The sequence below is a fragment of the Pyrgilauda ruficollis genome, unplaced genomic scaffold (assembly GCF_017590135.1).
Source record: "Pyrgilauda ruficollis isolate IOZ18807 unplaced genomic scaffold, ASM1759013v1 scaffold181, whole genome shotgun sequence".
In the NCBI taxonomy this organism is placed as follows: domain Eukaryota; kingdom Metazoa; phylum Chordata; class Aves; order Passeriformes; family Passeridae; genus Pyrgilauda; species Pyrgilauda ruficollis.
The window spans coordinates 849,550-872,872 of NW_024517096.1; the positions used below are offsets into that span (position 1 = coordinate 849,550).

General features: G+C 59.9%; 2 protein-coding genes across 3 annotated transcripts in view; one reads left to right on the forward strand and one right to left on the reverse strand.

Moving 5' to 3' along the window:
* The window catches only part of CUNH20orf27 (chromosome unknown C20orf27 homolog), a 6,961-nt gene extending 569 nt beyond the window's left edge, over window positions 1-6,392 (forward strand). For both annotated transcript variants that reach the window (XM_041464608.1, XM_041464609.1), the window contains exons 2-6: window positions 640-728; window positions 1,621-1,775; window positions 3,142-3,280; window positions 5,122-5,238; window positions 5,846-6,392. In XM_041464608.1, coding sequence (XP_041320542.1) covers window positions 640-728; window positions 1,621-1,775; window positions 3,142-3,280; window positions 5,122-5,238; window positions 5,846-5,946 — 601 coding nt within the window. In that variant the 3' untranslated portion in view covers window positions 5,947-6,392. The remainder of the gene's footprint in view (window positions 1-639; window positions 729-1,620; window positions 1,776-3,141; window positions 3,281-5,121; window positions 5,239-5,845) is intronic.
* Window positions 6,393-7,428: 1,036 nt separating this feature from the next.
* Window positions 7,429-22,093, reverse strand: HSPA12B (heat shock protein family A (Hsp70) member 12B; the record flags this gene model as incomplete). Its single annotated transcript, XM_041464607.1, has 13 exons — window positions 21,955-22,093; window positions 19,835-19,892; window positions 17,147-17,247; window positions 14,908-15,032; window positions 14,280-14,466; window positions 13,920-14,024; window positions 13,511-13,627; window positions 11,932-12,103; window positions 10,628-10,714; window positions 10,176-10,280; window positions 8,990-9,248; window positions 8,711-8,814; window positions 7,429-8,015 (listed from the first exon to the last, which is right to left on the reverse strand). Coding segments are annotated over exons 2-13 (1,992 nt in total), but the record flags the coding sequence as incomplete, so codon positions are not given.
* Between the last annotated feature and the right edge of the window lie 1,230 nt (window positions 22,094-23,323).

The window sequence follows — 23,323 nt, forward strand, 5'->3', positions numbered from 1 at the left end:
TTTTTTTTTTTTTTTTTTTTTTTTTTTTTTTTTTTCCCGAAATTTTGGGGTTTTTCCCGGCGTTTTGGGGTTTGCACTTCCCAATCCCTGCCGGCATTCCCGCTCCCATGGGGGGATCCCAAGAAGGAGGAGGAGGAGGAGGTTTGACCCTCCAATTCCATCCCGGAGATTTTTGGTTTTTTTGGGTTTTTTTTGGGATGTCACATCCCGAATTCCCGGCTGGCGGTGGCGTCTCCGCGCGCCGTTCATCCCGGGAAAAACGATTTGGGAAAGGCTCCAAGTTTGGAATCTGATCTCCCGTTTATCCCGGGAAAAGAAAAGCAATTTGGGAAAGGCTCCAGCGCCGAGAATCTGGAAAAAAAAAAAAAATCCCAAACCTCGGGGGCGTTTTTTTGGGGGGAAAAGGGGGAAACTGAGGCACGCGCGGCGGAGGGAATTCCCTAATCCCCGCTTTTCCCGGAGATTTGGGATGAGGGAATGCCCGTTCCAGGCCCTGGCGCTGCCGCTGGCTCCTCCCCGCCAGTGTCGCGGCCACCTCGGGGCCACCAAGGGGCCACCAAGGGGCCACCAAGGGGCCACCACTGTCCCCGCAATGGGATGGGAATATGGGACTGAACTGGAGCCTTCCCATTCCCGCAGAATTCCCGGACGATGCCCCCCGGCCGCTGAAACTGGGGACAGCGACATCGCCGCACGGCGCCGGGGACAGATGGCGACAGCCGGCAAGGGTGAGTCCCCTGTGCCCTCCCTGTGCCCGGATCCCGGGATTTGGGGCTTTCCCGGAGCTTTTGGGGTCCCTTCTGTCGCTGTCTCTCTCCAGGGATTTGAGGGACCCCAAAAGTTTTTTTGGGGATTTGTCTCTGGGGTGAGACAAATCCCCAAAGCACTTTTGGGGAATCTTTGTGGGATTCTGCTCCGGAAATTTCCCTGTGGAATGAGGCCGGGAGAGCCCCAGGAGATTCCCAGGAAAAAAAAAGGAGTTGGGGGCATCTTGGAGGTGACCGTGAGGCCCCTGGGGGGATGCGGTGACCCCAAGGGTCCTGCAGGTTCTGATCCCAGAAATCCCAGATCCAGGGGATTCCCTGATCCCACAAATCCCAGATCCCAGAAATCCCAGATTCCTGAAATCCCAGATTCCTTAAATCCCAGATCCTGTAAATCCCTGATCCTGTAAATCCCAGATCCTGTAAATCCCTGATCCAAGGAATTCCCTACTCCCAGATATCCCTGATCCATCAAATCCCAAATCCCATAAATCCCTGATCCAGCATATTCCCTGATCCCCAAAGTCTTGGATCCAGCAGATTCCCTGATCCCACAAATCCCAGATCCCACAAACTCCAGATCCCACAAATCCCTGATCCAGGGGATTCCCTGCTCCCAGAAATCCCAAATCCAAGGGAACTGGGGACACTTGGGGACCCTCTTGGCATGGTCCGTTGGCAGGTCCCTGCTTGGAGAGGAGCTGGCTGTCCCCACAGGTCCCCTGTGTCCCAGGTGACACAGGGAGGGGGTGACAGGGAAGCCTCTCCTGGTGCCACCACGCTCCGCCCCATGTCCCCAACTCAAGGCCACCTCCCCTGGGGACACGGCTGTGACCGGGGCCTTTGTCACCTGCAGGCAGCAAGGGGAAGGGCACAGGAGTGCGCTTCACCCCCGAGGGGACCCAGGGCCACCACCAGGAGGGGACACAGGGCCACGTCCACTTCCAGGAGCAGCTGCACGACTCGGCCGTGATGGTGACACAGGACAAGGACGGCCACTTCCTGGTCAAGGTGGGGACAGGGGGACAACGGGGGGATGTCACCCTCCCCTGGGGACTCCGGGGCTCCCAACTCCCAAAAATTCCCGGATTCTGAGGCGTTGCCACCCCAGAATTCCGTGTCATTCCCTAGGGCTGCTCCCAACTCCGGATCGTCCCCCAGATCCAGCGCCACATTCAGGTGGCTTTGGGGACATGGGGGACATGTGGCACTGTCCCCTCTGCCTCGTTTTGGGGATGCTGGGGCCGCTCTGGATCCCAGCAGGGCCTTTCCCAGCTTTTCCCGGTGATCCCGGCCGCATTCCCGTGGGTGGCACCGCTCCCGGGTGGGGACAAGGAGCCACCCGCGGTGCCACCAACGTGTGGCACCTGCAGCTGCCACCAGCGCTGAGTCAGAGCCTCGTGGCCGGAATTCCATCCCAAATGCGGCGCTGGCTCCGGGGGCGGCCCTTGTTGTTTTCCCACCACATGATGAGGGGGTGGCAGTGCCACCCACGGGGACACGGGGACACGGGGAGGGGTCCCCGCTGGGGTTGGGATGTGCCTGGGAAAAGAAGATCCTCGTTGTTTTTCCAGGGTTTTTCAAGGGATAAATCCCAGAATGGGGGGGGGGGGAAAAAGAGCTTGGGGCTCATCCTGATTCCTTGGGCACTCCCAGGGATCCACAGAAAATTTGGGGATTTCAGCCCAGCCGGGAATTCCTTCCCAAAATCCCACCCCAAATGTCCCCATTCCGTGTGTCCTTGTCCCCAGTCCCTCTCCAGCTCTCCTGGAGCTCCTTCAGGCTCTGGAAGGTTCTCCCTGGATCCTTTTGCAGCTCTTTGGGATGATCCCAGCCCCTGGGGGGATTTTGGGATCCTGGCCCCGGATGTTTTTTCTCTCAGGGATCGTTCCCAGCTCGCTCCCTTCCCAAAATGGATTTTTCCAAGGCTCCGAAGGGCTCTGCTTTTTGTCATGACAGCGGAAAAATTCCATGGGAAGAGGCGCTCCTGCCTTTTCCAGGGACAGCTGGAAAACCTCTCCCTGCTCCTGTGACATCCACGGGTCCTTATTGCCAGAATTTTGTCCCAAAATTCCATATTTTTCCTGCCTTTTTTTTGGGGCAAAATCATCCTGTTTGTTACCTTTTCCTGATTTATTTCTGGAATTGTTCCTATTAGTTCCTAAATTATCTTCTGTTTGTTATTTCCTGCATTTTTTAGGGCACAAATCCCTTCCCCCCAAAGGGATTTAACAGAGGGAATGTTTAGGATTTTACAATTCCCCCTCTCCAGGTGCTGTCCCCACCTTCCTGGGGACTCTCCAGTGTCCCTTGTCCCCAAGGGGGGGGTGACAATGGCACCCCAGCCGTGGTGTCACCCCATATCCCGCTTTTCCAGGTGGGATTCCTGAAGATCCTACACAAGTACGAGATCACCTTCCTGCTGCCCCCCGTGCCGAGCCTGGGGAAGGACATTTGTCCCCTCCCTGTCCCCAACCCCAACCTGCGCATCATCAGTGTCACCTCCCTGCCAGAAGGTACCGTGTCCCCTCCTTGTCCCCAGCGTCCCCATCCTGTACCCGGCCCTTTTCCAAAGGGGGCACACCCAGGTGTCCCCTCAGTGTCTCGGGGAGGTGACAATTCCTTGTCCTCAGGCACATCTCTGATGTCCCCAAATTCCGTTATTTTGTTGTTGTTGGGATTTGCTGGGATTGTTTGTTTGTTGGGATTTTCCTTTCCTGGGGGTCTCTGTGGGTCAGGGGGCTCCCGACACAAGGGACAGGGACAAGGATTGCTCCAAGAGGTGCCACCCACCACTTTGGGGACAACTGGGGCTGAGATCAAGGCCAGAATCAGGACCGGGATTGGAGGCAGGAGCCGGGATCGGGACCAGGATTAAGGCCGGAATCAGGAGTGGGACAAGGACCAGGATCGGGAATGGGACCAGGATTGAGGCCAAGATTGGGACCAGGATTGGAGCTGGAATTGGGATTGGAGCTGGGATTGAGATTGGAGCCAGGATCGGGATTGGAGCTGGGATTAGGATTGGAGCCGGGATCGGGATTGGAGCTGGGATTGAGATTGGAGCCAGGATCGGGATTGGAGCCGCCCAAATTCCGTTATTTTGTTGTTGTTGGGATTTGCTGGGATTGTTTGTTTGTTGGGATTTTCCTTTCCTGGGGGTCTCTGTGGGTCAGGGGGCTCCCGACACAAGGGACAGGGACAAGGATTGCTTCAAGAGGTGCCACCCACCACTTTGGGGACAACTGGGGCTGAGATCAAGGCCAGAATCAGGACCGGGATTGGAGGCAGGAGCCGGGATCGGGACCAGGATTAAGGCCGGAATCAGGAGTGGGACAAGGACCAGGATCGGGAATGGGACCAGGATTGAGGCCAAGATTGGGACCAGGATTGGAGCTGGGATTGGGATTGGAGCTGGGATCGGAATTGGAGCCAGGATCAGGATTGGAGCTGGGATCGGGATTGGAGCTGGGATCAGGGCCAGGGCCTCTCTGGAGCAGGGAAAGGAGCCATGGGGAACCTGTGAGTGGCAGGGGGACAGGCAGGGCAGGGAGGGGACAGGGACAGGCAGGGCAGGGAGGGTTCAGGAAGGTGCAGGGAGGGGCACAGAGGGTAAGGAGGGCACAGGCAGCGTGAGGAAGGTGCAGGCAGGGTGAGGAGGGCACAGGCAGGGTGTGGAGGGCACAGGCTGGCACAGGCAGGGTGAGGAGGGCACAGGCAGGGTGTGGAGGGCTCAGGCTGGCACAGGCAGGGTGAGGAGGGCACAGGCTGGCATAGGCAGGGGGTGGAGGGCTCAGGCTGGCACAGGCAGGGTGAGGAGGGCACAGGCTGGCATAGGCAGGGGGTGGAGGGCTCAGGCTGGCACAGGCAGGGTGAGGAGGGCACAGGCTGGCATAGGCAGGGGGTGGAGGGCTCAGGCTGGCACAGGCAGGGTGAGGAGGGCACAGGCTGGCATAGGCAGGGGGTGGAGGGCTCAGGCTGGCACAGGCAGGGTGAGGAGGGCACAGGCTGGCATAGGCAGGGGGTGGAGGGCTCAGGCTGGCACAGGCAGGGTGAGGAGGGCACAGGCTGGCGGGAACCTGTGAGTGTCAGGGGGACAGGCAGGGCAGGGAGGGGACAGGGACAGGCAGGGCAGGGAGGGGACAGGGACAGGCAGGGCAGGGAGGGTTCAGGAAGGTGCAGGGAGGGGCACAGAGGGTAAGGAGGGCACAGGCAGCGTGAGGAAGGTGCAGGCAGGGTGACAAGGGCGCAGGCAGGGTGAGGAGGGCACAGGCAGGGTGAGGAGGGCTCAGGCTGGCACAGGCAGGGTGGGGAGGGCACAGGCAGCTCTCGGCAGCTCTCGGTGTCCCGCTGCCAGGGCACAGCGTGCGCTGCGAGTACATGGCGCACAAGGAGGGCGTGCTGAAGGAGGAGCTGCTCCTGGCCGGACACAGCCCCGGCCAAGTCAAGGTCACCGTCCAGGCCCGGGTCATGGGTAAGGGGCTCGGCTCTGGGGGGGTTCTGGGGTCCCTTCCTGTCCCGTCCCCCCGCCCCAGGCCACACTCTTCCCAGTTGTCCCAGTTCAGGCATGGCGCTGTCCCAGCTCCGGGGCACTGCTAAGGAATTGCCCAAAATAGGGGATTTCATCCCAAAAATTCCCTAGCCTGGGGGTTGAGGAGAGCCCTGGGTAGGGGTGAGGGGAGGTGGTGGGGGGTGACCCCAATGTCCCAGGGTTCCTGTGCCTGGCTGCATCCCCCCTTTGTCCCTGGGACCCTCCCCTTTTCCCTGGGATGTCCCCTGTCCCTGGGACCCCTTTGTCATCGGGACCCCCCAATCCCTGGGACCCTCCCTATAAACCCCAACACCCCCTTGCTCCCCGTGTTCCCCACCCCACATCCCAGCCACCCCCAGCCCCCTGAGGTTGTCACCACTCCTGGGCAGTGACCACAGCAGTGACACAAGGGACAACACATCCCCCACCCACCCAACCCCAGCATTGCTGCGGGCCTAAAACCCCCCCAAACCCCTTAAAAAGGGGCGTTCCCACCCCCCCACAAAGGGACAGCGAGCTGTCCCCGAGCCGTGTCCCCTGATGTCCCCAGACCGTCACCACGGGACTCCGATGCTCCTGGACGGGGTGCGCTGCGTGGGAGCCGAGCTGGAATACGACTCAGAGCAGAGCGAGTGGCACGGCTTCGACTGACCCCAAATCCCACCCCGGGGGACCCCAAAGTCCCCAAAGCACAGCACGGTCCCCAAAGCGGGCAGGAGGGACCCCGCTTGTTGCTGCTGCCGCTGCTTCGCCCTCACCCCGCAGCCCCGGGGGGGTTTTGGGGGAATTGTGCCTCTTGGGGTGGGAATTTTCCTCTTTTCTGGGGTGGGGGAGGAATTTTGCCTGTGGAATGTGGGGCAGGAGCGGGGGTCCCCCATGGCTTCAGGGTTGGGGCCATGTCCCCTGGCCGTGTCCTTGTGTTGCTGCCAGCGCCTCTTTTTTGGGGTTTTTTTCTGTTTTTCTCAGATTTTTTCCTGGTTTTTTTCTCTCTTTTCCTTTTTTTTTTTTTTTTTTTTTTCCTCATGGTACAAGGACCAGGAGCAGTTTCAGGAGGTTTTATGTGCCTACAAATATATATATATATATATATATAAATACAAAGATATCTTACATGCCTGTGGGGGGGTTAAAGTACAAAATCCCACCTTGGGAAGGATGAAAATCCCACTGGGAATGGGCTGGGAGCCCAGATCCTCTCCATGAACCTGCCCAGAGGGACAGGGGACACCCCTGGGTGGAGAATCCCCAAGAGTCCTGGATGGGGGATGGGGAGGGGTCATGAGGCCAATTCCAGTTAAAGCGGGGCTGGGACAGGGTGGGGACAGGACTGGGGTGCCCAGGATAAGGGGGGGTCTCAGTCTGGGAGGGAGTCGATGGTGCCAGGTCCTGGCATGGCCCCCACAGTGACAGGAGGTCTCAGCTGAGGTGGAAATCCATGGTGGCATCTCCAGGAAGGTCTCAATTGGTCAGGAAGTCCATGGTGGCAGGTCCCAGAGGTCCCCATTATGTTGGTGGGGTCTCAGCTGGAGATGAAGTTGATGGTGGCATCTCCCAAGGCCCCTCAGTTGGACAGGAAGTTGATGGTGGCAGGTGTGTCCCCACAATGACAGGGACTCTCAGTGGGACAGGATTCAGTGGTGGCAGATTCCAGGATGGCCTCAGTTGAAGATGAAGTCAGTGGTGGCATCTCCCAGTGGTCCCCACAATGGTAGTCCCAATGTCAGTTGGACAGGAAGTCAATGGTGGCATCTCCCAGGGGTGTCCCCACAATCACAGGGTCCCTCAGGTAGAGAGCAAGTCAAGGGTGGCAGGTCCTGGGGGTGTCCCCACAATGACAAAGGCATTGTGTCTCAGTTGGACAGGAAGTCCAAGGTGGCATTTCCAGGGCCCCTGAGTTGGACAGGAAGTTGATGGTAGCAGGTCCTGGGGTGTCCCCATGACGACAGACAGTCTCAGTTGGAGATTAATTCAATAATGGAGTCTCCAGGAAGGTCTCAGTTGGTCAGAAAGTCGATGGTGGCACATCCTGGGTAGTCTCAGTTGCACAGGAAGACAATGGTGGCATGTCCCAGGGTCCCCTCAATTGGACAGGAAGTTGATGTTGCCACATCACAGGGGCCTCTCAATTGGATGCAGCGCTGTCACCTTGATCTCGGTGTCCCCGAACTGCATGCTGGTGCGGATCTCGCGCCGGCCCCGCGCCGGGCCCACGTCCCCCGTGTCCCCCAGCTCCAGGCTGATGGTGCCGCACTTCCTGACGCCGGGGTCGGTGATGTACACCACGTCATCGGTGTCACAGCAGTAGATGTTGATGATGGTCCGGCGCTGGCCGGGCCGGGCCGGGCAGTAGCTCCGCTGGACCACCTCGCCCAACGCCACCGACTGGTCCACGGTCACGAACTTCTCGAAGATGTCGGTGCACCAGTTCTTGCCCTCCTTGACCAGCAGCTTCTCCCGCGGGTGCTTGCCCTCCACAAACTTGTTGAGGACGCCCACGCCGTAGGTGAGCGGGGAGCGGCGCACCCGCACCACGCCGGGGTCCAGGCCGAAGAGCACGGCCCCTTTGAGGATGGTCAGCCCCACGTCCTGCGGGACGATGACCCGGCAGCAGTGGCCGAAGGCGGCCTGCACCGCCCGCTGCAGCATGGCCGACTCGGCGAAGCCGCCCACCAGGAACAGGAATTTGATGCCGTGGACCTCGGGTTTCTTCAGGAGGGTGTCTGGAGTGGGGATAAAAGGGGAGGTTTGGGGCTGGGATGGTGGAGAAGGGGTGTGGGGAAGGGGTGGGGGTGATGAGGTGCCGGGGATGAGGGGAGTCCAGGAATGGGGGCAGTTCCAGGGATGGAATGGGGCTGAGGGACAGGGAGGGTCCCAGGGACAAGGAGGGTTCCAGGGACAGGAAGGGTTTTAGGGATAAAAGGTTTCCAGGGTCAATAGGAGTTCCAGGGACAAAAGGTTTCCAGGGACAATGGGGGTTTCAGGGACAAGGGCTGGTCCTAGGGACAATGGGGATTCCAGGGATATAAGGTTCCCAGGGACAATGAGGATTCCAGGGACAAGGAATGGGGGATCCAGGAATGGGGGATCCCAGGGACAAAAGGTGTTCCAGGGACAGGAGCAGGGTCACAGGGACAAAGGGGATCCCAGGGTGTGGGATTGTCCCAAGGATGGGGGGGATCTCTCAGGCACAGGATGGTCCCAAGGGTGGGAGACTCAGAGGGACAGGGATGGTCCCAGGGACAGGAATGATTCCAGGCATGAAGGGGCTCCCAGGAATGGGGGGCATCCCCCAGGGATGGGAATGATCCCAGGAATGGGGAGCTCCCAGTAACAGGGAAGATCCCAGGGAGAGAGGGTGGGACAGGGACAGGAACCATCCAGGTTCCCCATGGATGGGCATGTCCCCAGTACCCACCGATGTGCTGGATGATGTGGGTGATGGTTGGCTGGAACAGCTCGTTCATGGCCTCGGGGGACATCCGCAGCATCCCTTGGGACGACCACTTCACCAGGTTGACACTGGGGACAGACAGGGGACCCGGGGGTGACTGGGAACTCCCACCTGGTCCTTCCCTGTCCTCTCCCCCCCCACCCTATCCCACTTTTCCTCCCTCTCATGCCCTCTCCCACTCCAGTGTCACTCCCACCATGTCCCCATGATCCCGAGATGTCCCCAACCCGCATCACCCCTCACTTGCTCTTGCGGAGTGCGGTCTCCACGTTGTGGCCGCGGTGTTTGCGGTAGAAGTCGATGAAGGAGAAGGGCAGGGAGATGTTGAGGGGGCTGGAGCGGCTCGGGGCGGCCGCGCGCTTCCGCGCCTCAAAGGCGATGGTCAGGTCCACCCAGGCCGCCGGACGCTTGGCCTTGAAGGTGGCAATGAAATCGTCCCCGAAGATGTGGCACAGAAGCTTCTCAAAGGCCAGGTCCACGCCCACAGCCCCATAGGGACCTCCTGAGGGACAAGGGTGGGATCAGGACGTGGCCCCATGGTTGCCGTGTCCCCACGGCAGCCATGCCCCCCATCACCATGTTCTCCCACATCTCCATGTCTGTATGTCCCCTAGACTCCCATGTCCCCATGTCCGCCATCCCCATGTCTCCACGTCTCCTATGTCCCCCCTCCTCATGTCCTCATGTCCCACTTCACCGTGTCCCCCCTATCCTCCATGTCCCCATGTCCTCCATATCCTCCATGTCCTTCATCCCCACGTCCTTATCTCCCCCATGTCCCCCAGGTCCCCCAGGTCCCCCATCCCCACGTCCCTGTGTCACCCACATCTCCATGTCCCATTCCCCATATCCCGAGGTCCCCACACATCCCTGTGGCACCCCTATCACCATGTCCCCATGTGTCCCATCCCAGTGTCCTGGTGATATCCATGTCCCCATGTCCCCCACACACCCCTGTCCCTCCATCCCAGCCCCTTGTCCCTCTGTCCCCCCTCATCCACCCTCTCCATCTTCCCTGCCCCACCTTGCCCCCCTAATCCACCCCTGTCCCTCCTTGTCCCCCCAGTCCATCCCTTCCCTCTGTCCCCTCTCTGTCCCCCCGCGGTCCCCCTGCACTTCCCCCCGCCGCCACCAGGTGGCGCCACAGCCCCACCCACGACCCTTTGGTCGTGGGATTTGGGGTCCCAGTCCGGGTTTGGGGGTCCCAGCCGGGGTTTGGGGTCACAGCCCGGATTTGGGGTCCCAGCCCGGGTTTGGGGTCCCAGTCCGGATTTGGGGTCCCAGCCCGGGTTTGGGGTCCCAGTCCGGATTTGGGGTCCCAGCCCGGGTTTGGGGTCCCAGCCCGGATTTGAGGTCCCAGCCTAGTTTTGGGGTCCCGGGAGGATCCCGGAGCGGGGGAAGAAAGGATGAACAGGGATTTTCATCCCACCCGAGGCTTTGTAGAGCTCCTTCAGCGTCCCCTGCGGCTTCTCGATCTGGTGCACGGTCAAATCCACCGTGCCCCCGCCACAATCGGCCACGATGTACCTGTCACCTGCGGGGGGGACAGCGACAGGGTGGCGGTCCTGAGTGACCCCCCGCCACACCCACGCACGGGGTGGCAGCAGCCGCGGGGACACAGCGCTGCGTTTTCCCGGGGAAAAGGAAATTTTAACCAAAATATTGGGAATTGGGGTGGGTGGAGAGACGAAGGGATGGGGTGGTGGCAGGGAGACCCCGCCCCTTCCGTGCGGTCAAGGGACAAACCCCAACCGTGTCACCCCCATGGCAGAAGCACCCTTGGGTGCTTGGGGGTGGCTCTGCCACGAAGGGGACATCCAGGAGGACCCCGGGATCTGGGAATCTACAGTGGGGACCCCCACCCGTGTCCCCCCCTCGTACCTGCCTGCATCTCCGACCAGAGCTCGCCCACTCCCGACTCCACCAGGAAGGTGCGGCTGTGCCGGGATCGCCGGAGCTGCTCCCGGGCTGGGGGACAGAGCCGGGGGTCGGCAGCGGGGTCAGGATCCCCCCCATATCCATGGGATCCACCCCACCTCAATGGGATCCACCCCCTTACCCAGGATCCGCCCCATTCCCGCTGTGGGGTCCGTACTGGGAGCACTGGGGTCCCAGTGGACTGGGGACCTCTCCCCCCCAGCCAGGACCCCAATGTGACCCAGTTCCACCATGGACGGGCTGATCCAGCTCTCCCTGCTGCGATCCCAAAGGATCCCACCGGCTCCCATGGGATCTCCCTGTGCCCACCCTGGGCGATGCCACCTCCGGCCCGCACCCCACAGCCCGGGTGGGGTTTCCTCTGCTCCCCCCGCCCCAGGGACATCAAAGCTGCCCGGAAGGGCCGGGATGAGTTGGGAAAGGTGGGGTTGTCCCAGGATATTTTTGGCACAGGGATAATTCCTCATCCTTGGGGTCAGCTTGAGCAACCCTATAAATCCCCCATGGGACCCCAAATCTCCATCTGGGATTGCCACCAGCGCGTCCCAGTTCCGGGGCTTGGTCCCTGCTGGGCAAACTGGGGCTGTCCCAGTAAAGCCCAGGATCCCACCCATGGTGGGACTGTCCCTGGATGTGGCCCAGGCACACTGGGGGGGTGGCCAAGGTGGCCAGAGGGGGACACAGCTTGGAGGCTTATGGCAAAGCAGGAAAAAATGCCCTGGATTTGGGGAGGGGGGAATGGGGTCTCCGGGAATGGGATTTCTGGGGACAGGGGGGATCTGGGAATGGGGTTTCTGGGAATGGGGTCTCTGGGAATGGGAGGTCTCTGGGAGTGAGTGGGTCTGGGAATGAGTGGTCTCTGGGGATGGGGATCTCTGGGAATGGGGGTGTGAGGATGGGAAGTCTCTGGGAATGGGAGGATCTCTGGGAAGGGGGTTTCTGGCAATGGGGGAGATCTCTGGGGACAGGGTGTCTCTGGGGACAGGGGACTCTCAGGGAATGGGGTCTCCAGGGACATCCCCAGCCATGGCAGCTGATGGACCCTCCAGACCTGGCATGCAGGGCTGGATCCCATTCCCTGCTTCTCCAGCCCCCGGCCCTATCCCAACCCCATTCCCTGCTCCTCCAGCCCCCGGCCCTATCACAACCCCATTCCCTGCTCCTCCAGCCCCCGGCCCTATCACAACCCCATTCCCTGCTCCTCCAGCCCCCGGCCCTATCCCGACCCCCTTCCCTGCGCCCCTCACCCTGCCGGAAGCTGGAGTCGATGGGGTGGGGGGGCTCGGCCCCGTTGGCCGGGGGGCGGCAGCTCAGCTCGATCAGTTGGTGCAGCCGCAGCTTCCGGCAGTAAATGGAGGCGGCCTCGGGCTCCAGCGCGATCAGCAGCTGCTCCGGCGTCTCCGGGGACACCAGCCCGGCCTGCGGGGACACGCGGTGACAGGGTGGGGAGAGGATGGGACTGCGAGTTCTCGGGTGTGTCCCCAGCCCCTTGGTGCTCACACTGATGTGGAATGTGGGAGGACCCAACACTTGCCAGTATCTGAATATTCACCCAAAAACTCAACTAACCAATCAACCGCCCAGCCTGTGACCCAACAGCTCAACCAACAGCCCAAGCACGCAGCTGACCACCCGAGCACTCAACCTGCCATAAATCCACCCAACCACCCAACCAACCATCCAACCAACTGCCCAGCCAATGACCTGACCACCTAACCAACCATGCAACCAACCACCCGACCAACCAATGACCTCACCACCCACCAACCATCCAACCAACCAAACAATGACCTCACCACCCAGCCAACCATCCAACCAACCACACAACCAATGACCTCACTACAAAACCAGCCACTAAACCAACTACCTGACCACCAAACCAGCCATCCAACCAACCACCCAACCAACCAACAACCTCACCACCTAACCTACCACCCAACCAATGACCTGACCACCAAACCAATCACCCAACCACTCAACCAACCAACCAACCAACCAACCACAGAACCAACAGCCTGACCACCAAACCAACCGCACAACCAACCATCCAACCACCTGATCACCCAACCAATGACCTGACCACCCAACCAATCACCCAAGCAACCACCCAACCAATCAACTGCTCAATCCTCCAACCACTCAACCAATGACCCAGTAACCAATGAACCAACCAATGTCCTGAACACCAAACCAAGCACTCAACTGACTAACCAACAGCTCAACCAATGACCCAATCACCAAACCAGTCACTCAACCAATGGTCAAACTGCTCAGCCAGCCACCCAACCAACCTCTCAACCAATGACCCACTCATTCAACCAACCAATCAACTGGTCAACCAACACACTGACCAACAACCCAACCACTCAACCAGACAACTGCTCAACCAATGACCTGAGCACCAAACCAACCACCCAACCACTGAACAATTCAACCAACCACCCAGCCATCCACTTAACCACCTACCTGGCAAATTATCCACCCGCTCACCCAACAGCTTTTGGTTGGTTTTGGTTAGAAGGACCTTAAATCCCATCCCACTCCCACCCCATCCATGGCAGGGACACCTCCCATTATCCCAGGTGGATCCAACCCCAATGTCCAACCTGGCCTTGGGCACTGCCAGGAATCCAGGGGCAGCCACAGCTGCTCTGGGAATTCCAGCCCAGCCCCTGCCCACCCTCCCAGCCAGGAATTCCCTCCAAATATCCCACCTAACGCTACCCTCTGGCAGTGGGAATTCAGTTTGAGGGAGGAAGGGGATACCCCAGAGACCACAACCCCTGTGAGGGTCACCACATGGTCACCCTCCGGAGTCTCCCACACCTTGTAGGCTGCTTCCCGCATGAACTGCTTGGCCGGCTGCTTCCAGATGGCCGGCACGGTGAGGACCCAGCGGATGGCATCATTCTCAGGCAGGGATGGGCACTGGTCCTTCAGCTCCTGCCAGGGGACAAGCAGGAGGTGACACTTGGGGGCTCCCAGTGAATCATGGAATGGTTTGGGTTGGGAGGGACCTTAAATCCCATCCTGTCCCACCCAGGGACACCTCCCGCTATCCCAGGTCACTCCAAACACCAATGTCCAACCTGGGTTTTGACACTTCAAGGGATAGGGCAGCCACAGCAAATCTGGGAATTCCATTCCAGGGCCTCCCCACCCTCACATGGAATGCACAGAGAGGACACAGTGGATTCCATTTGGGAAGGAGGAGGAGGGATGGAGGTGGCCCCACCTGCACCGCGTGCTGCTTGAAGAAGCGCAGCGCGTGGGCGAACACCTCCAGCGCCGGCATCTTCTTCCCATTGACAGCTTCCAGCTCGGTTTTCATGGTCAGATCCTGCCAGGAACAGCAAATGGATTACACCAGGGCCTGGGAGCTGGATAGATCCATCACCAAACCTCAGGAATTTGCTCAGGCACCTGAAGCTTTGTGCAGCCACATCCACCCACCCTGGAGCGGCTCAGATGGGAGAACCTCAAATTCACCCCCTAACATGGGCTAAAATGGGTTTGTCCCCAACATTTTAATTCCCAGTCTGCCCAGGATCCCCCTGAGAACACCAGGAACACCAGGATGAGAGCAGGGACTCACGCTGGTGCTGTGGATCTTCATCTTAAACTTCTCGAAGTAGAACCACTCGCGGGCCTCCTCGGGGTCCAGGTCGTGGTAGTAATCACGGGCGGTGTAGCCGAAGCTGTGGAATGTCCCCTCCGGGGTCAGCAGGAGGCTGGTGGGGGTCTTCTGGTTGGCCACGCCCGGGTCCCCCCCTTCCCATTTCCTGCAAAGAGGAGCCGGAGTAGATGAACTTCCAGGGAATGGGTCCTGCCAGGTCTGGTTTGTTTCTATGGGCGTGGTCTGAAGGACCTTAAAGGGGGACAAAGGAGGAGGAGTGATCCCACTCCATCCTCTGAGGAATTTCGTGGAGTTCCAGACTGGTTTGGGTTGGGAGGGACCTGGAAGACCACTGAGTGCCACCCCCTGCCATGGCAGGGATCGTTCCACTATTCCAGGCGGCTCCAAGCCCATCCAGCCTGGCCTTGGAACATTCCCAGCTCTCCCAGCCTGACTCCAGAGCAAAGGTTCTCCAGCCCTTGGAGTATCCTCACCCCACACCTTCCAAACACTGCTGCCAGGAACCATCTCCCACCAACCCAACTTCTGAGCATTTTGGAGCCATAAAAGTCCTTTCCCAGCTCCGGGGGCTCTGGCAGCTCCTCACCTCATCATGTGGATGGCCTCGGGATCGCTGGTGAAGCTGAAGGCGTAACCGCTGGAGGTGGTGCCGAAGTCGATGGCCACCACCACGGAGAAGGATGGGGCCTGCTGGGAACGCGCCTCGCTCCGCTGGAAGGCAAGGAATGTGATCAGGCACTCAGTTGGGACTGGGGGATTCCAGAAAAGCAGTAAAAAACCTAGGAACTCATTCATTTTCCCAGGATTTTTCCTGGATTTTCACCCAGTTTGGTGATTTCCTGATGGGTGATTCTGCTTCTTACACATATTCACTCATTGGGAAAAGTGTCTCCCGTATTCCACGGGGTGGCTGTGGTCATTCCCAAAGGCAGTTCCCATGAGACACAGGGATTTGGGCAGCCCTGGAGAGGGATGGATGCCCATGGAAGCAGCCAGGGTTGTTGGGGGCTCCTGTTTTTATTGTGCTGAGCCCCCCTCACCTGGACCCTGAAATTGGAGCCAAGATTCCCAAAAACTTTCCCTGTGTCTGGGCTCAGTCCAAGGGACCTTGTCCCAGGTGTCCCCAAGGGTCATTGAACCCAAACCATTCCCTGCTTCCAATCTTGGATGAGGTGACATCATCCCATGTGTCCCCAGGGTCACCCAGCAGAAAACCTTCCCTGTGTCCAATCTCACATTGTCCCAGGTGTCCCCAGGTGTCACCCAGCTGAAAATCCCCCTGGCCCACGCATTTTGGGATGTTCCCACTGCTGCTCCCACACTTTTCCTGTCCCCACTCCGTGTCCCCTCCCTCCAGGGCTGTCCCCGAGCCAAAGAAGCCGTAATGATGTGACAAGGCCCTGTCCCCATGTCACCACGGGAAGCTGAAAGCCTCGTTAACTTGTAATGTGCCCACATTTGATAAGTGAGGACACGAGCTGGCCGGGAAAAATGCCGGGATCAGCAGGGAAGAGGCAGCTGGCGCAGGAATGTGCAGGGACAAGGAACGCCAGGGAGGATCCGGCTCTGGAACGCGGCCTCCCACACCCGGTGGGCCCGGGTGAGGGCAGGAGTTTTGTGGGGTTAAACTTTTCCTGGTGGGTCATTCCAGAGCTGGAAAACCCCTCCATCCCAAAAATCCCATGGATAGAGGTCCTGGGGATAGACTGACCCATCCTGTGGGACTGGGGGGGTGGAGGCTGGACTGGGAGGGGAGGGGGAGCAGGAACTGGGGAAGGACCAGAGGAAAGGATAGGGGGACAGACCCCAGTGGTCTTACTGGGACCCCACAGTGGTCTTACTGGGAACTCCATAACAGCCTTACTGGGATCTCACAACAGCCTTACTGGAAATGGCACAATGGCCATACGGGACTCCACAACTGCCTTACTGGGAATGCCATAATGGCCTAACTGGGAAAACCACAATTGCCTTACTGGAGACCCCACAACTGCTTTGCTGCAGACCCCATTGTGACCTTACTGGGAGCCCCATAAAGGCCTTACTGAAAATCCCACAAAGGCTTTATTTGGGACCCCAAAACTGCTTTAGTGTGGACCCCACACTGGCCCTGCTGTGAAACCCTCAATGACCTTGTTGGAGACCCCACAACAGCCTCAGTGGGAACCTCAAAACTGCCTTATTGAAACCCCAGAACTACCTTATTGGGGCTCCCAAAACTACCTTACTGAGACCCCAAAACTGCCTCACTGAGGACCCCACAAAGGCTTTACTGGGGATCCCAAAGTTCCTTTACTGGGATCGCACATTGGCCTTACTGGGGACCCCAAAATTGTCTTACCAGGACCCTACCGTGGTCTTATTGGGGAGCCCAAAAGGGCCTCACTGGTGATCCCAAAACTACCTTACTGGGACCTCATAGTGGTGTTACCGGGACCCCAAAACTGCCTTACTGGGACCACTCACTGGTCTTACTGTGACCCCACTATGGCCTTACTGGGAACTTCATAATGGTCTTACTGGGGACCCCACTGCGGCCTTACTGAGACCCCAAACTGCCTTACTGGGAACCCCATAATGGCCTTACTGGGACCCCATAATGGCCTTACTGGGAACCCCAGAATGGCCTTACTGGGACCCCAAACTGCCTTACTGAGAACCCTATAATGGCCTTACTGGGAGACCCCAAACTGCCTTACTGGGAACCCCATAATGGCCTTACTGGGACCCCATAATGGCCTTACTGGGAACCCCCTAATGGCCTTACTGGGGACCTCACAACAGCCTTACTGGTCCCGCCATGATCCCACTGGTCCCGCACTCACCGGTGACTGGGACGGCGTCAGGGGGGCGATGCTGCAGCTGTCGTGGGGTGTCCCCGGGGAGCCGGGCGGGGATGGCGTCGGGCACCGCTCGCCATTGGCACCTGGGGACATGGATGGGAGAGTCTGGGGGACCCCAACGTCCCCTCCCCAAGGAGAGACCACCCGGGACGTCCCGATGGAGACAGATCCATGTGGGAAAGGATCCCAGACCTTTCCAAATCCTTCCCCAAGGAGAGACCACCCGGGACATCCCGATGGAGATGGATCCATGTGGGAAGGGATCCCAGCCTTTCCCAAATCCTTCCCAAAGGAGAGACCACCTGGGACATCCCAATGGAGATGGATCTGGGGTGGATGTGGTGTTGGAGGGGACAGAGTCACTGTGAGGTCTCCAGAAGTGGAGTTCATAAAATCATGGAATTGTGGGATGGTTGGAATTGGGAAGGTCCCTAAATCCCATCCAGTGCCACTCCACCCATGGGCAGAAACACCTTCCGTTATCCCAGGTGGATCCAACACGACCTTGGACAATTCCAGGGATGTATCCAAGAGGACACTTCCAGGGGAAGCTGCTCCAGCCAGCAGCTGGAAGGTTTGGATTCAGTAGGAATGGGGGAAAACTTGGAAAGAAAGAAAGGAAGTGTCTGTGGTTCAAATCCATGGAGAACCAGTGAGGGAGGGTGGGTCCAGCTCAGACCCTCGGCCATGCTCCAGAACATCCCGGTTTTCTGGAGACCCTGGAAGCTCCTGCACAAGCCCGTGGTAATCCCAAAATCTGGGGGTGGGGATCATGGGCACAGCAGATTTTCCCTCCTCCTCTTCCTCCTTCTTGAGCCACCACCCATCCCTGTCCCCTCCAGCAGCAGAATTCCAGCCCCAGGAACCCCCGATGATCCCAGAATCGGGATGCGGTGAGCCCCACACCGGGGACACGGGGCTGTCCCGCCCACGCTGCCCCGGGCGCCTGGCTCCAATTAGCAGCCGGTATTAATTAATCACCGCCCACGAAAGAGCCGCTGGAGCGGCTCCAGCTGGAAGGAGCTGGGGGAGCTGACAGAGCGGCTTTCCCAAGGGATTGGGACGGGATGAAGTGTTGGGAATGGGGTGTGAGGTCCGGGCGGTGACACCGGCAAGGTGAAGGGACTGTCGGCCCTAAAACCTGCGCTTTGGGATTGCCGATCCTGCCGGGATCCTGCTGGGATCCAGCTGAGATCCTGCCGGGATCCTGCTGGGATCCAGCTGAGATCCTGCTGGGATTGGGGTCATTCCTGCCAGGACTGGGGCCATGGGAATGAACAGTGCCCACCCCCAGCCGGGCTCTGGAAATATTTGGGAATGGAGGAGGCTCTGTGGCTGGAGGGATTTGGGAACAGAGGAGGCTCCATGGTCAGAGAGATTCAGGAGCAGAGGAGGCTCCGTGGTTGGAGGGATTTGGGAACAGCAGAGGATCCTCCGGGAAGAACAAAACTCCTTCTCCCCTTCACTGGTGTCCGGACAAACACACCCCGGCTCCCAGTGCCACCAGTTTGCCCTGGAACAGCCACTGGGACACCCTTGGGAAGCTCAGGAGCCCTAAGGAATGCTCTGGGATCCCCCAACAGCGGCAGCCATGGGATTGGGATTGGGATTGGGATTGGTCTGATCCCGACTTTGCGTCTGTGCAAGAACCACATCACAGAGCTGGGGACAGCAATTGCCGTGTCCCCCCACCCCGGGGCTGTGCTGGTGACACGTCTGCTGTCCCCTCCACCCGCTCCCTAAGTGCCTTTCCCTGTATCCGTGTCTGTCCCATAAATATTTGATCCCAGACAAATGGGAATGCACTGGTGTCCGGACAAACACACCCCGGCTCCCAGTGCCACCAGTTTGCCCTGGAACAGCCACTGGGACACCCTTGGGAAGCTCAGGAGCCCTAAGGAATGCTCTGGGATCCCCCAACAGCGGCAGCCATGGGATTGGGATTGGGATTGGGATTGGGATTGGGATTGGTTTGATCCCAACTTTGTGTCTGGGCAAGAGCCACATCACAGAGTTGGGGACAGCGATTGCTGTGTCCCCCCCCCCCGGGGCTGTGCTGGTGACACGTCTGCTGTCCCCTCCACCCGCTCCCTAAGTGCCTTTCCCTGTATCCGTGTCTGTCCCATAAATATTTGATCCCAGACAAATGGGAATGGTCTCTGTGCCGCCTCCGCGTGCGACAGAGCCGGGGGGAACGGTGACCCCCCGGGGGCTCTGGAGAGCCTTGGACATGAAACCTCATTCCTGCGGAGAAAGATCGGGGTCGGGGGGGGAATTCCTGCCACGGCCTCCGCATTCCTGGGTTTGGGATGGCGGGATCAGGTGTGGGATGGCAGGATCAGGTTTGGGATGGCAGGATGGGGTTTGGGATGGCAGGACTGGGTTTGGGATGGCAGGATGGGTTTGGGATGGCAGGATGGGGTTTGGGATGGCAGGATTGAGTATGGGATGGCGGGATCGGGTTTGGGATGGCAGGATTGGGTTTGGGATGGCGGGATCAGGTTTGGGATGGCAGGATCAGGTTTCCTCCCACAGCTGATTCTGGTTCCCCTGGCGCAGGAGCTGTGAAGGGGACACAGAGGGGGGACAGCAAGGGACCCTGACACAGAATGATCGTCTGGAGGGTCAGGGGACATCGCAGCCAGTGCCACCCCCTGGGGACATCCTTACCCATCCGCAGGCTCTGCATCCCGGGCTCCAGCAGCATCGCCATGGCCTCGCTGCCCGCCTGGAAAAGGAAGGGACAAAATCCATCCCTGTGTCCCCTCGGTGTCACCCCAGCCTTGACCCCCCCAAAAACCACACCAGGGACAAGGCTGGGACTTGTAGGGTTGGCAGGAGGGGACCCCAAATCCCAGCTCACAATGGGGTGTGGCCGTCCCAGTTTGGGGCACACGTGATTGTCACCATCCACGGTGTCCCCTGCTGTCACAGCCCCTGCGGGGACAGGGACCCGAGTTCCTGTCACCGAGCAGGCCGGACAGATGTGCAGGGCACAGATGTGCAGGGTGGAATTCGCTGTTCCTGCACATTTTTACCCTCAACCAAAGCCCTTTTTTGGGGGGGCTCGTTTAGGAAAAATCCCAATTTATTTTCTGATCAAAGCGTGGTGGCCAAAGGGATCCTGGCTCTTCCCAGGGATTATAACCCAGCCTGGACCAGCTCCAAATCTTCTTCCCGGGATAACACCCCAGCTCATGGCTCCCTTCCCGAGGCCACAGCCTCCCGCCACCCCCGAGCCCCCCAGCCCGCCCCGGCCGCTCTCATCCCACAAATCCAGAGGCTCGGGATAGGGCTGAGCTCATCGGGAGAGGCCTCACCGCCAGCCAAACCCACCCACGAGCTGCCGGCCCCGCAGCCTCCCCTCTTCCCAAAAAAATCCCCTCGGGATTCCAGCGGCAGGTGGGGAGGCTTTCCCTGGAATGGGGGGTTCCTGCTCTGGCCACCCCGGAGCTGTGGGCAGGGAAGGCCATGCTGGTGGCCCTGGGGTGTCACACGGGGGGGTCCTGCGGGTGGTCCTGGGGTTTTTCCACCAAAATGGGGCTTTCCCACCAAAATGGGGCTTTCCAGGAGGTTTTCCTGCAGGAAATCAGTCCCCAGCTCTGGGATTTTTGTCCTTTTCCAGCTGCCTGGGGCTCAGCTCGTGGTTTTGGATGTGCAGGGATGTCCCCAATGTCCCCAGCCCCATGGCCTGAGGAGCCAGAGGGACACGCCAGCCCTTGGTGGCTCCGTGGCTTCGTTCCCTGTCCCTCCTTGGCCATGGGGGGTCCAGGGGGTCACTCTGGGGTCTGTGCTGACCCTCAGGCTCCAAAATCCTCCTTCTCCAGGGCTGGCAGGGGGTAGCCGACAGCCACCTTTGTCCCCAAGGTGCCATTCCCCTCCCAGGCGAGGAGGGTGGGCAGCCTAAAGCCCCCGAGTGTCCCCCAGCCCCGGGCAGTGACCACTCCGTTGTCACCTAGGGCACAGGGACAAAGCCCCCGACCCTGGGGGTCCCTCCCGGGGCAGGATCCCGGTGGCTCCCGGGCTCCCTCCGGCCGGAGCAGCGATTTTGAGGATTTTCCACCATTTCCGTCTCTGCGGGGGCTCACGGAAACGGGGAAAGGAAACAAAGTTTGGGACGGGATCAGGGTGGAGCAGCCAGGAGCGACACCGGGGCTGTGGCACGGCCAAGAGTGACACGGGGACACCGCCTTGGCCGGGCATGGTGTCCCCACAACTCGGGGTGTCCCCACAACTCGGGGTGACCCCACAACTCGAGGTGACCCCAGGGACACCTGGGAGGCTCAGGGCAGCTGTGGGGCTCCGATCCAGATGTGCTGGGACAGAAGCAGCTGTTTGTCCCCACATCCCCGCTGTGCCAGGGCTGAGCATGGCTGTGGTGTTGGGGACACCCCAAAAATCCTCCCGAGGAGCTGTTGGGGTTCCCTGGAGCCTTTCCCTGTCCCTTCGGCCATGGTTGGGACACAGGAGCCACCCAGGGGTGTCCCCTGCACGGTGCTGACACTTTGTGGCACTGTCCCTGTGGTGTCCCCAGTGGTCCCAGCGGTGTCCCCCAGGACAGGGCACACGGGGACAGTGTCCGAGCGTCCATCCCCCCTCCCCCCGTTCCCACAGCCCCCCCCATTCCCAATGGGAAGAGGCCGCGGAGTCCTGGCACCCCCCGGTGTCCCCAAACCGTGCAGGGACCCCAGGGGCAGTGCCACCCTCACCTCGGCCAGGGGACAGGGCTGTCCCCCACGTCACCACGCCCTGCTGTCGCCCCTCTCCCGCCACCCCCGCCGGCCACTCACCGCTGTGGGGGGGACACGGGCTGGGGACCCCTCGGTGCAGCCCCCGCTTTGTCACCCGGGCTGTGTCCCCCGGGCTGGTGGCTCCGGCCGCCCCCGCGGTGCCCGCGGCTCTGTCCCCGTCCTGCCCGCGGCTCTGTCCCCGCGGCTCTGTCCCCGTCGGGGCCCCGCGCAGCCCCCCGCGCTCCGGCTTCCTCCCACTCCCTGTCCCGGCCCAGGCAGCGCCTCAAATTGCAATTCCAGCTGCAGATGTGGGAGCGGGAGCGGCGGGAGAAGGAGGAGGAGGAGGAGGCAGGGCCAGCCCCAGTCCCGCCGGCAGCGGAACCTCCGCTCCCCGCCCGGCCACGGCCACCGAGGGGGGACAAGGGTCCCAAAGAGGACACGCCACCCCCAGACCCCCGCAGTGTCCCCTGAATTTGTGTAAATCGCCCTGCCGGGTTTGTCACTGCGCGTGTCCCGGGTCACATCGGCTCTGTCCCCACATCCAGCCCCATCCCGGCTCCAGAGCGCGGTGTTATCCCGGGATTCTCCTCCCCGGGGTCGTTCCCATTCCCAAAGGGGGATCCTGGGTCCGGGAAGCAGATTCGGGGTGTCCCAGGTGTGGGATCTGATCCGGGAATCCCAGATTTGGGATCAGAGCTGGGAGATCCCAGATTTGGGATCCAGATTTGGGATCAGATCTGTGAGATCCCAAGGGAAGGAGGCACACAAAGGGTCTGTCCTGTCGTTCCCAAAAACCTCCACAATGGGAAGAATTCACCCGTGGGAGCCTCAAAAGCACGGGCACAACATTGGGATTGTTCCCATAATGGAGATATCTGGGATCACCGAGTTGAGGTAGTCGGGAGCGCTGAGATAATTGGGATGGTTGAGATAATTGGGATCATTTGGATCATTAGGGTCACTGAGATTGTTGGGATCGCTGAGATAATTTGGATTGTTTAAATTATTAGGATGACTGAGATAATTGGGGTCACTGAAGACACTGGGGTCGGTGAGACCGTTGGGAACGTTGGGAAAATTGGGATAATTTGGGTCACTGAGATTGTTGGGATCATTTGGCTCATTGAGATCATTGGGGGTTTGGGATCATTCGGGGCTGGGATCATTTTGTTTGTTGGGATCACCGGGATCATTGGGATCAAGGTCAGGAAGGCCCTGGCTGGGAATGCAGTTGCCTGGAGCGGGATGTGCCAGCTGTGACCACGGGGGTGACACCGGTGGGGGACACTGGGGAGGGAACAAAGGGTCACCTCCTGAGCCAGGGAACCTCCAAACCCCGAAGGGGTCAGGCGGGGGATGTCGGAGCGGCATTTAGGATTATCCTGGGGCTGTACGGGAATTTTTGGGGGTCCAGCCCCCCCAGCCCTGC